At 36.0% G+C, this 13,788-nt stretch overlaps 1 protein-coding gene across 9 annotated transcripts in view; it reads left to right on the top strand.

The window, feature by feature from the left end:
* The window catches only part of COG5 (component of oligomeric golgi complex 5), a 283,074-nt gene that overhangs the window by 144,467 nt on the left and 124,819 nt on the right, over positions 1 to 13,788 (top strand). For 7 of the 9 annotated variants that reach the window (XM_081535940.1, XM_081535938.1, XM_081535936.1 and 4 more), the window contains exon 8: positions 9,384 to 9,549. The exons of the other annotated variants lie outside the window; for them this stretch is intronic. In XM_081535940.1, coding sequence (XP_081392066.1) covers positions 9,384 to 9,549 — 166 coding nt within the window. The remainder of the gene's footprint in view (positions 1 to 9,383; positions 9,550 to 13,788) is intronic. 9 annotated transcript variants of the gene reach the window in all.

The following is a 13,788-nucleotide window of genomic DNA, read 5'->3' as shown; positions in this document are numbered from 1 at the left end:
AGATATTATAAATTGCTGTAAATATTTTGACCCGTTATATACTTGTTATCTATAAAGTGTTGTGAATTTATTAACACTACTCTTGAGAAATAAAATATTTGGATTTTAGAATTCCTCAGTTATTGTGCATGATTGAGGTGCTGTGCTTTTTACTGTATTCAATTTGCCTGAAAACTAGCCTACTTCTATTAAATACATATTCTACGGAGGGAGTGGTTTAAAGAATTATCTGCTTAGCGATAAAAATTCTTAGATTTGTATCCTTTCTATGCTATAAAAAATAAAATAATAAGCTTTTTTTTTCAGCAGTAAGGATTTTCTATATAGTGGAAGATACTTGTTCTTTAAATTTTTGCTTGAACTGGCTTTGCATTTTTCTCACTATAACCTCTGTGTTTTTCAGAGATTGAGGACATGTAGATGATTTCCCTCCCCACCTCCCTCCCCACCTTTCTCCATCACTCCCTCTTTTAAATGTGATTCTGGGGGTTCTTATTTTTGTCTTATTTTAGTTGAGCATGAAATGGCTTACTAATGAAACTTTGAGGAAATCCTGTAGTCCTGAAACCACACTAATAACCAAAACAGAATAGCAGCAGGAAATTTTATTTTCTTTATTTGTCGTTTTCCTTCCCTCGGCTCATTGTATTTTTTTTTTATATATTAAACCTGTGGCTCAGACAGTAAAGAATCTGCCTGCAATGCGGGATACCTGGGTTTGATCTGATCTCTGGGCTGGGAAGATCCCCTGGAGGAGGGCATGGCAACCCACTCCAGTATTCTTGCCTGGAGAATCCCCATGGACAGAGGAGCCTGGCAGGCTACAGTCCATGGGGTTGCAAAGAGTCAGACACTACTGAGTAACTAAGCACATCTATTAATTATATGAAACCTAAAGAAAGAGAAGTTAACTGCTAAAGAGTTCATTAGGGAAAAAAGTAAAATGTGATGGTTAGTCTTTTTGGCACAAAGATTATTTGATCCTGGCAGAGTGGAATCCTGGTCTTAAACATTTATATGATTTTTGCATTTTGTTTTTAGTTAAATCAAACTGTCACCTTTTCCATTTCTAATTTCAGTTGTATGAAGCTTTTAAAATCCTGTCATACTTTTGATTTAATACTGTATTTATGCTCACAGAGGTCACCTCGTATTATCTATAGTTTAGTTAACATGAGAATGTTGCTTGCTATATTATGGCACAATCTTTGCAGCAGTCTTGCTGTCTCTTCATTCCATTAGCTCAGCACCAGCTGTTACTTTGGTTACAGTGTTCCTGTTTTGGCAAGCTTTTTAGGGATCCTAAACAACTATGCTTGTTTCCTGATTGTATTCTTGTGGGTTTTTTTTTTTTCCTCCCATGTAATGCTAAGGAGATGTTGAAAAAGAAAGAGAAAAACTTACATCACATGTATTCGTTTCCAAAGCAGAAGAAATAACTTTAGTTTAATAAGAAAATGCCATCTTCTGAAATGTTTTTGAAAAGGTAGAAATCTGTTTTGATCTACTTCTGAAATAGATCTACTTTATTATATTGTCTTTCATCTCATTTTATATTACAGTTTACAAAGTTGGAAAATTTCATACATGGTTAAGTGATTTATTGAAGGTCACAGTGACAATTTGTAGAAAATTACTCTTAGAATATTGACTCTCATTTAAAGAGAAGACATTGTCTGTTAGGTTGGTGCAAAAGTAATTGCAATTTTGCATTGTTGAAGTCGGCCACTTTGTTGAACTTGGCCATTTCTCACTTTGTTTTTTGGCTCATGACTAATTATTTGCTATTCATTTTATATTCATTTTAGACTATAGAAATGAGGTTAGACAAAAAGCAGATTCGAGCATTTTTTTTTAATTTTACTTCAAAATGGATCGTAAAGAATCAGACAACTTGCAACATCAGCAATGCATTTGGCCCAGGAATTGCAAACAAATGTACAGCACAGTGGTTGTTCAAGAACTTTTGCAAAGAAGGGGAAAGCCTTGACGATGAGGAACATAGTGGCTGGCCATCAGAAGTTGACAGTGGCCAATTGAGAGCCATCATTGAAGCTGATCCTCTTACCACTGCATGAAAAATTGCCTAAGAACTCAATGTCCGCAATTCTATGATCATTTGGCATTTGAAGCAAATTGGAAAGATGAAAAAACTTGGTAAGCAGGTGCCTCTTGAGCTGACCAGAAATCAAAAAAATCATCATTTAAAGGTGTCATCTTCTCTTATTGTGCACAACAACAGCAAACTATTTCTTGATCAGGTTGTGAAGTGCAATGAAAAGTGGATTTTATGTAACAGTCATCAATGACCAGCTTAGTGGTTGGACAGAGAAGAAGCTCCAAAGCACTTCCCAAAGCCAAACTTGCACCAAAAAAAGGTCACGGTCACTGTTTGGTGGTTTGCTGCCCATCTGATCCACTATAGCTTTCTGAATCCTAGAGAAACCATTACATCTGAGAAATATGCTCTGCAAATGGATGAGATGCACCGAATGTGGCAACACCTGCAGATGGCATTGGTCAGCAGAAAGGGCCTGATTCTTCTGCATGACAACGCCTGGCCACATGTCACATGACACTTCAAGCATTGAATGAATTGGGCAATGAAGTTTTGACTCATCTGCCATATTTACCTGATCACTTCTTCAAGCATCTTGACAACTTTTTGCAGGGAAAACACTTCCACAACCAGCAGGAGACAAAATTCTTTCCAAGAGTTCATTGAGTCCTGAAACATGGATTTTTATACTACAGGAATAAACCAACTTATTTCTCATTGGCAAAAATGTGTTGATTAATAAAGATATGTTTGAGCCTAGTTTTAATGATTTAAAACTCACGGTCCCAAACTGCAATTACTTTTGTACCTAATAGACATTGCTCCTTGTCATTAGTTTATTTCTTTCTAGAAAGCATGGTATTTTTCAAATTTGTTCATTTTATTTTGAGATCTCTTACAAATACCTGAAAAACTGGTATATCTGGAGATCTAGAGTCAGGGGGCGACAGGGTGAGCTGTGGAAGAGTATAGAATAGGGAGTGAAGGGACTGAGGCCTAAAACTGGCCTACTAGTAAGCCACTTTGGACCTGTCTTCTTAGTATCTTAGTTACCTAACTGTAAAATGAACTTTGTAATATTTATTCTACTTATGTTGACAAAAGAAAATAAGTGGTAGATATGGAGGCCATTTTAAACATTACTACTTAGGGGACAAGGCATCTTCATGTAGTATGCTGTTTCCACAGATCAGGGTGGAACCTGGCAATGAATGTAGACTTCCTAAGAAGTACCAGGAATGGGTCTGATTTTGTAAAGAGGGATGGATTTGGGTAGGCGGTGTAAGGAAACAGAGAAGTCCTAGAGCTAATCTTGGAACGTTGGGAAAATAGGCCCAAAGAATAGGCAGCTCCGAGATGAGCAGTGACTAGTTCACGTTGTGTCTGCACAGTTTGCCTATGGGATGAGAAGGTGTCCTATTAAGGACAGTTTATGATTGTACTGATTTCAGCTTTGTTGAAGTTGGGATTTGCAGCAGAGCATGTGGAGCCAGGTGAGTGTGGCAAGGAGTTAACTGTTTGCCGCTGAATTTAAACCATCAAACTTCAGAGAGAACACAGTGGCCCTGGGTACTAGGAAAGAAGGAATATTTTTATGGGCAATTTTCAGGGAAACTTGAAACTTGAGGATATTGTATGCAAGCAAGATTGGCTAACCTGCTTATTTGTACAGAAAGATAACAGAAGTACTAGTTTCCAAACACTGTAGGTTGGTAGCAGTCATGCTGAGATTTTATCAGTTCCCATTAAAATTCAAAATGAAAACAAGGCAACTAGTTACTCTGACAATTTTCCCCTGTTTTCCTTGTTAATTTAAACAACCTTTCTTTTATGAAGTGATGATAGTAGATAGTGAAATTTAAAAAATGTCCTTACTTAGCAAGCAATGTAGAAGACCCCAGTTCGATTCCTGGATTAGGAAGATCCCCTGGAGAAGGGATAGGCTATCCACTCTAGTATTCTTGGGCTTCCCTGGTGGTTCAGCCGGCAATCCGGGAGACCTGGGTTTGATTGCTGGGTTGGGAAGATCTCCTGGAAGAGGGCATGGCAACCCACTGCAGCTTTCTGGCCTGGAGAATTCCATGGACAGAGGAGCCTGACAGGCTACAATCCATGGGATTGCAAAAAGTCTCAGACACAACTAAGCAACTTTCACTTACGTAGTAAAGTAACAGCACTTATTGGCCATTTTCCTTAGTTACTTTCAAATTTTACTTTATTGCTTAAAGAAAGTCAGACTTTAATTGGTACTAATGGTTATTTTGTTGTTATTTGGAAAAAGCATGAACTTTAAAATCCAGACGTTTTAATGTTTGAATCCCTACTCTACCATTTATTCTTTGTTGTCTTGGAGCTTCTGCTGACTTCTCTATTCCCCAGTTTCCCTCTCTTTCAGTAGGGAACAGTACACCTACTTTGAATGTTTTGTTGGGGAGGATTAGACCTCACATGTGTAAAAGCCCCTAAAATAATGCTTGGTTCATAATAAGGCCTTACTGGATGACTGCAGTAGAAAAATTAGGTTTATCGTAATTATCCGAATTCCTTGGCCTCTTTCCTAAACCTATCAAATTAGTGTATCTGAAGTTGAGATCCAAGCATATTTGTTTTTAAATTCCAATGAAATACACCTAATACAAAATCGATCATCATCAGCGTTCAGTAGCATTAGGTATGTTCGTATTAGTTCATGTCACACATCCAGTTTCCAGAAGTCTCTTCATCTCACTGGACTGAAACTGTGTCTATTGAACAACTCGTATCCCTCTCTGTCCCCGAGTCCCTGGCAACCACTGTTCTACTGTCTCTATGAATTTGTCTGTATATGTACAGTCTTCATATAAGTAATATTAAATAATTTGTAAATAATATTATCTTAATAATATGTAGCCACACAGTATTTTTTTGTGACTAGTTTATTTTGCATAGCATGATATGTTCACCCATGTTGTAGCATGTGACAGGATTTCTTTTTAAGACTGAATGATATTTCATTATCTGAATAGCACATTTTCCTCATCCATTCAGTGGACACTTGGGTTGCAAGCATGTGCATTTTTTTCCCTGATGCTCTTAACCCTCTTATTTTAGACTGAATGGTGAAAATGTAATCAACAGAAAAGTACATACTTCATAAGAGTACAGCTCAATGAATTTTTCACAGAGGGAACAAACATACATAACCAGCGTTCAGATTAAAAAAAATGGAAACTTACCAGCAATCTCAGGTCTTCCTTATGTGTCCCTTTTTAGTTAACAAGCTCCCTGAGGTAGTTCTTTTATATTTACCAAAAGTTTGAGATTGACTGATAGGGGCACCTGCACTGGTTTAGGTATTTGTGTAGTTCTCTTGGAGAAGGCAATGGCGACCCACTCCAGTACTCTTGCCTGGAAAATCCCATGGATGGAGGAGCCTGGTAGGCTGCAGTCCATGGGGTCGCTGAGTCGGACATGACTGAGCGACTTCACTTTCACTTTTCACTTTCATGCATTGGAGAAGGAAATGGCAACCCACTCCAGTGTTCTTGCCTGGAGAATCCCAGGGATGGCAGAGCCTGGTGGGCTGCCGTCTACGGGATCGCACAGAGTCGGACACGACTAAAGCGACTTAGCAGCAGCAGCAGCTTACCTATCAGATATTATATTAGTCAATTTAATTTCTACAGTGTGCTCATTCACAGGCTTTTGTATGTGCTATTCCTCTGCTTGAAGTGATTTTCCTTTTGTTTTCCTGACTCCTTCTGTAAATCTTTGACCCCTCCTTATCTCCGGCTCCCAACACCTTCCCATGACAATTTCACTTTGGGTCTTGGCTGGGCCTTCTTCCTTTAAGGAAAATTTCTTGACTCCTCTATCCCTCTTTCCCTCCCCAATTCTGAGTTAATCACCTCTCCTATTAAACTATCCATTTCTCCTCTAATTTATCATAGTACATTCTAATTGCTGCTTTAATTGTCTTTATAGCCCATCAGACCATAGATATTGAAAGGTCAGACGGTACAGTATTTGCTTCAGGTTTTTTAAATCCCCAGTACCTTGCACAGTGCTAGCACGAGTAAATGATGTACACTGAATGATAGTACAATCATGTGTTAGTATTGGCGAGGGTACTAGAATTCATCTAGTCCAATCCCCTCATTTTACAGATAAGGGAACTGAAAGCCTGATGTTTATTACTAATAAGGACCCAGAAAAATCTGCTGGTCAAAATATGTGGTATTTGTCTGTGATGAGAGAGAATGTTGGGAAAAGAACACTAATTTTTATTATATTTAGGAGGTATTCTTTGCTGGAATCATAGCTAGATCAAATGATTTCGTTCCCAGTTTTTCTAATGTTCCCAGTGGTTACTCTGATTAGAGTATTCTATCACCCCATTTCTTTTTTCTCACTCTCACCAATTCTGTTCTTTATTCCCTTTGTGATTAAAAGTTTCCAACATTCTGTATTTTATTATGTATTACATCAATTTAGCTTGCTACTCAGTCTAGGTTCCTATGATTATCCAGTTCAAAAGTGTTCTCATCTCCAACTGAGAACGCCCCGTTGGCACCTGAGACTCCGCATGTCTCACAGTGAGCACTTCATTAACAACAGCCGTTCACCCTCTCACCCCACCACTCCTCCACCCACTTGCCCAAATGATCTCCTTCTTTTGGTTTTCTTTTTTCTTTTTCTGTCCTTTGAGGCCCCCACACTTGAAGAAACTTCCGTATATGGTAGACTCTTCCTTCCCTCTTGTCCATCATAGTCAGTCAGTAGACAGTTTCTTTTCAGTGTTTCAGAATCTCTCCTATCTGTCCTGTTCTTTGTTTTTAATTGCAACTCCCTAGTCCAAGCTATTTTTCCTTCTTTTTTTTTTAATTATTGCCAGAGCTGATGTAATTGTTTTTATTTCCTCAAACATCTTAGATTATGATAATTTTATTACATGAGTCATTTTTCTGTTACCAGTAATATTAAATAGAAATTTCACAGAATGCAGTTCAAGCTTGTCAGTGACCAGACCCTTATTTGCCTGTTCAAGGTTATCTTTTTTTCCCCAACATATGCAAAACTTCTGGCAGTAAAATCTATATACCACTCCTTAAGCATACTCTTGTAATTTTCCTCTGTCATTTCTCTTTGTATTTAGTTCTTTTTACCAGAAAATCCTGTCTTTCACATGAACAAATGATTCTCATTTTTCAAAGTCTGGCAGAGTCATCTAGTCAAGTGGTTTCCAAATGTTGGTTCCCAGGTGGCTGCACCTGAAGAACTTTAAAATATAATAACTGGGCCTCAGTCTGATCTAGCCGAATCAGAATTTTAGAGTTGAGATCTTGTTGGTTACATTTTTATTTAAAAAAAAAAAAAAGGAACTTCAGCCAGCTTTGGAAATCTATCTATCCTCATCATTTTAAAATTTATGAATTCAGGATACAGAGGGGAGAGCTGAGTTCCTCACAGTTACTTACATAATTTTTTGAGGCACCCCCATAGTGTTTTTCATAGTGGCTGCACTAATTTACATTCTCAACAACAGTACATGAAGGTTCCCCTTTTTCCACATCCTTGCCAACACTTATTTGTTGTCTTTTTGATGATAACCATTCTGATACTGGATGCTTCTTTAATGTTGCCCTGTACATGTTACTATTTTGAAAGTTTTCAGTAGTTAATTTTTGGAATAGAAACTTAGGAAGACTGATCAATTTTGACTAGATCGCTCAAGTAAAATAAGACTCCAAATGTTTTCAGTTAACATATGCATATAACTTGCAATGTACATTCTTTGTAAGCTATTGAAGTTACATAATTATTGTAAGTTACTGAAAACCTGTATGTTGAGAAACAGTGATTTTCAGATCCTTTGAGGATAATAAAGGCAATAAATATAATGTTATAATATGTGTCTATATTCTAGTTTTTAAGGTGAAGATAGTCTTTGAAATTGGTCAGGTAGTGCTTAGATTATATAGACTTGAATAGTGATAAGGGAAATGTCTTTACAGCTGCCTAATTTTTATTCTTGATATCTACTAAAAGCAAAAGCATATTTTAATATGAAACAATATCCATTTGCTACTTTTTCTTGTTTAATTAAAAAACAATCTAGAATGGGTGTTCACCAACCATGTTTCCTGATCTTGTCTCTAAGCTGATCCTACCCTGCTTCTGACTGTGTGTGTGCGCCATGTACTCTTACTATCGCCGGTAGACTTCAGAGATAGCATTTTGTGTTATTTATACTCAACAGTCAAGAAAATGTTAAATAATCTGACTTTTTAACTGTGTGCCTTTAATGATAGATGCTGAATCATAAATGAAAGAGGAATTTCGGCTATTTAGACCTATAACTGTGTTGGTGTAGATCTACCTTGTTAATTCAGTCATTTGCTTAATGACAAATCCAGCAGCTTATTTATATCACTGTGGACTGAATCTACTCACTGGTAGTGTTTCTACTTCCCCCTCGTTGCTTACCCCTGTCTGCTTCAGTCACTCTGCTCCAGCCACCACTGTGGCCTGGTTGGTCTTTCACTAGCTACCAAATACATTTCCACCTCGGTTCCTTTGTTGATACCCCTGCCCAGATCTGTATTTCCCCATATTTTCCAGATGTTGATCTCTGTTTAAATACTACCTTTGAGATGCATTCTCTGACTCTTCCCTCTATAATAATACACATCATTCTCTATTTTTATTCCCTGCTTTCTTTTTTATAGCATTTATCACTATCTGATACTTTTTTATAATTCTTTTTTATATATTTCTCAGTAAATAGAAGTTCCATAAGGGCAGAAACTCAACTGGTTTTATTTACTACTATATTTCTAGCAGATAGAAGCAAGATAGACCCCATAGTGGGCACTCTGTATATAGTCGTAGTTTCAGTGAATGAATGAAGGAAGATAATATAATGAATAGTAGTATCAGTTCACAAGGCTCAGCCCGCAGTTTACTCTGCACAATTTATTTCTTTCTAAACAAATATAGGGTTGTTAGTTCTTACATGGCTCTCTTTGTAGAGATTGATGGTAAATTTCAAGTAAGCTCCAGTAATGTAACAGATTCTTTATTTTGTGATTATCCTTTAAAGGAGGAGGAAAAGGGGAAGGGAGGAAATCATACACATGGTATTTAACTTTGTCTTTTAAGAAATAAGTAAATGACTAAAAATAATACTTGTTCCAAATGCATTATTTTTGCTCTTGTTTGTAATAATTTAAAAAATATTATAGTAACTGCTCAAGTACCACTTAGACTTGTAGATTTATATTTATTTTGTTTCTTTTCCTATTTATATCTTTTCCCACCCCACCCCACCACCACCTTTTTAAAGAATCCAACCCAGGTCGGAACTGCTCTTCAGGTTTTCCATAATCTTGGAACTTTGAAGGACACTATTACCAGTGTTGTGGATGGATATTGTGCTGCAATAGAAGAAAATATCAACAGTGCATTAGATATCAAAGTTTTGACTCAGCCTTCCCAGTCAGCTGTGAGAGGTATGGATGTGGTTTATATTTAGCTTCATTTATTTATTTATAACTGAAAAGTCCTTTGAATAGTATGTGAAGCATTCAAGTTTCAAAGTAATCTAATGACTCACTTTTTAGTAGACAGAAAATGAGAGAAGAAATTTTGTTTTAGAATTTTATTTATAACTTTTGTCTAATCAGTGAGTTGAACTGGCCAATTGGTATATTCAGAACTTCTAGATAAAAACTATAAACTGTGGCTTTATTTAGTTCAGAGGAAACAGATGCAAGGGAAAAAAAGGAACATATTTTTCTTTCTGAAATCCTTATCCTCACATGTACTTCTTATTGAGGCAGAAAATATTTTTTAAGGAAATACAATCTCTATTATACTTTATCTTTCTGGGCATGTATAATTCTGGTACTCAGGAGCAATAACAGCTGAGTGTGGAGATAGATAGATGCTGATAAAAGCTTTGGGAACATTACAACTATAGCAAAGTCTAAGGAAAACCCAAACAGGTAGATTCAAGACAGCAGTCCCCAACCCTTTTCCTACAAAACCATGCCTGATGTGCCATTCATGTATATAATACACTTCATTGAGAGGAGAGACTGCATGTTCTGGGTGCCTCTCATTTTCCTAAGCAACCCTAACTTTGCATTTCTCTCCTTAAAATCTTTCCTGTTTCCTGTTAATATGGATGAACTGTACTTGCTCCTAACGGAGGCAAATACTCTACTTTTGCGTTAGATCCCATCACTCAAAGAAAGGCATTGCTTTCATAGATCCCTTCTCCCACATCGTTAGTTTTTCATTGTATCTCTTTCCCATTACATACAATCATGCTATTTATTTTCTTCTACTTAAAGACAAACAAATCTGTCCTGACTCCATTTCTTTCTTCAGTTTTACTGCCTTATTTCATTCAGACTATAGAAAAAATTCCCCAGTGTTTTTTAATGCCTGTTGTCACCAGTTTTCTCCTCTTCCCATTTTTGTATTGAACAGGTTACTTTAATATCATAGAATTGTCCATGTAAACTTACTAACAGTTCTTGATGCAGAGCTAATACTAAAACATTTTCAGCCATTGATTATTATTTTTGTGTTTGCTATATAAACATAACTTTAAATAACAGAGTATGTCCCTCATAAATAATTTGTACAAGATAAAAAGAGATAAAAGAATCTTTGATCTTAAAGGGATTTTTAAAGGTTAGCCCTAGCCTCTGAATAGGTCTGTATTAAGACCATCCCAGGAGGACAGCTTTGAAAAGAAATTGCCAGAGGAGATTTCCCTCTCAGCTTTTCCCAGCAATTATTCTCAGAAAGTTTGATCTAATGTTTAAATTTCCAGGAGTTTAATCTCATTCTCTATTGTGTTGTCAAGAATAGGGGGAAAAAAAATGAAAGTTGTTATTCACCTGCTGTCTGTCCTAATGTATGCTCCCCTTTTTGGAAAGAATGAAGCGTTTTCAAGCCTTATCGTCATCTGTTGAGGAGTGAATACCATGATTTAGTGTAGAAATACTATTCTTTATTGTTTTTAAAAGAATAATCACTGTTATTTTTAAAGATATTACATTGGCAGTGTTAATGTTAATTGCCTAATCTTGTTGGTTATGTTGAGATTATGTACAGCACTGTCATTTTTGTTGGAAATACACATTAAAGCCTTCAGGAGTGATAGTGCATCATGTCAGTAACTGATTCCCTAATGATTCAAGAAAAAAAAATTTACTATAGTTTCAAATTTTCTGTATGTTTAAGATTGTTTCAAAATTTAAAAAATAACATTATTATAATTACATGGGAAAATATGCTACCCAAGATGTACCTGAAAGTTTGTAATCCACTAAAAAAAAGATAAATAACTCAGTTGAAAAATAGATAATGAATATGAATAGGCAGATCACAGAAGAACACATCCAATAAACATGAAAAGATGTTTAGCCTCTTTTTAGAGGATGTGAACTAATTATTAGAGAAATACAAATGATTCAAGATTCTATTTCTCTGTGAGATTGGCAAAATCTAAGACCAGAACTAAATATCCAATGAGAGCAAAAACTCTTATACTCTGATTGTAGGAGAAGAAAATATTTCAACCACTGTATTCAGTTTTATCGTACTGATCACTAAGGTTAAAAATGAGTATACCTTATGATCTTATAATTGGCTTTGTAAGAGTATACCCTAAAGAAACTCTGTCACATATGTGTAAGAATTTTTATTTTTCTATTATTCATAATAGTTTAATAATGAAAGCAGTCTCTCCATCATTGGAAAATGAATAAGCCAGCTTATTTATTAATTAGACTACTATATAATATTTATGGTAATAAATTTTATCAATATAAATAATTCTCAGCATCCTTATATGAAATCAAGAAGTCCAGCTTATCAGTTATTTCTTTCATATCATGTCTTTGGTATTGTATCTAGAAAGTCATTGCTATACCCAAGGTCATCTGGGTCTTCTCATATGTTATCTCCTAGGCATGTTACAGTTTTACATTTTACTTTTAGGTCTGTGACGTATTTTAAGTTAATTTTGGTGAGGTATATGAGGTCTGTGTCTTGTTGTTCAGTCACTAAGTCATGTCCAGCTCTTTGCGAGCCCATGAACTGTGGTGTGCCAGGGCTTTCTGTTCTTCACTATCTCCCTGAGTTTGCTACAACTCATGTCCATTGAGTCAGTGATGCTATCCAACCATCTCATCCTCTGTTGCCCTCTTTGCCTCTTGCCCTCAGTCTTTTCCAGCATCAGGATCTTTTGAGTCAGCTCTTTGTATCAGGTGGCCAAAGTATTGGAGTTTCAGCTTCAGCTCAGTCCTTCCAATGAATATTCAGGATTGATTTCCTTTAGGATTGACTGGTATGATCTCCTTGCAGTCCAAGGGACTCTCAAGAGTCTTCTCCAGCACCACAGTTGAAAGCATCAATTGTTCGGCACTCAGCCTTCTTTATGGTCCAACTCTCACATCCATACATAACTACTAGAAAAACCATAGCTTTGACTGTATGAACCTTTGTCAGCAAAGTGCTTTTTAATACGCTGTCTAGTTTTGTCATAGCTTTTCTTCCAAAGGATCAAGTATCTTTTAATTTTGTGACTGCAGTCACTGTTTGCATTGATTTTGGGGCCCAAGAAAATGAAATCTGACACTGTTTCCACATTTTTCCCGTCTATTTGCCATAAACTGATAGGACTGGATGCCATGATCTTAGTTTGTGTCTAGTCTGTGTCTAGATTCACTTTTTTGCATGTGGTTTTCCAGTTATTCCAACATCATTTGTTGAAGATTCTGCCTTTGCCCAATTTATTGCCTTTGCTGCTTTGTAAAAGAGCATTTGACTGTATTTATGTGGGTATATTTGTGAACTCACTATTCTGTTCCATTGATCTATTTGTCTCTTCTTTTGCCAATACTACCTCATTGTGTTGATTACTGAAGCTTTATAGAATGTCTTGAAGTTGGCTAGTCAGTCTTCCAACTTGGTTCTTTTTCTTCAATATTGTGTTAGCTGTTCTGATTCTTTTTCCTCTCTATATAAACCTTAGAATCAATTGTTGATATAAGAAAATTTTTTTTCCAGAATTTGGATTTTGATTGCATTGAATCTATACATCCAATTGGAAAGAACTGACATCTTCACAATATTGATTCTTCTGTCTATGAACATGGAATATCTCTCTATATATTTAGTTCCTCTTTTATTTTTATCATCAGAGTTCTCTAGTTTTCTTCATATAGTTATTGTCCATATTTTGTTAGGTCTATTTATGCCTAAGTATTTCATTTGGAATGGGGAGTGATGTAAATGGTATTTTGTTATCAAATTCAAATTCCCCTTGTTCATTGTTGATATATATGAAAACAGTTGACTTATATTTGTGAACCTTGTCTCTTACAACCTTGGTATAATAACTGATTAATTCTAGGACGTCTTTGGCCGATTCTTCCTGAGTCTTTCAGTCCCACTTGATTATAGTATAAAATTCTTTTTAAGCATTCTTGGGTTTTAATTGCTAATATTTTCTTGAGTTTTACATCTATGTTCATTAGGTAGTGGTCTCTAGTTTTATTTTTTTGTATTATCTTTATTGTCTAGAATAACAGTTCACCATTTTGTCATTTCCTTCTACTTTTGGAATGATTCTTGCCTCAAATTTTGAACCATTCTAGAGCTTATTGTGATTCTCAGTAAAGCCATTCAAACCGTTTCTTGTGGAAACCTTACATTCTTTTCTTTCTTTC

Source organism: Giraffa tippelskirchi, chromosome 10, assembly GCF_054371585.1.
Source record: "Giraffa tippelskirchi isolate mGirTip1 chromosome 10, T2T-mGirTip1v1.2.pri, whole genome shotgun sequence".
Taxonomy (NCBI): Eukaryota; Metazoa; Chordata; class Mammalia; order Artiodactyla; family Giraffidae; genus Giraffa; species Giraffa tippelskirchi.
The sequence above is the reverse complement of the archived record's forward strand: the minus strand, read 5'-3'. Positions and strand labels throughout refer to the sequence as shown.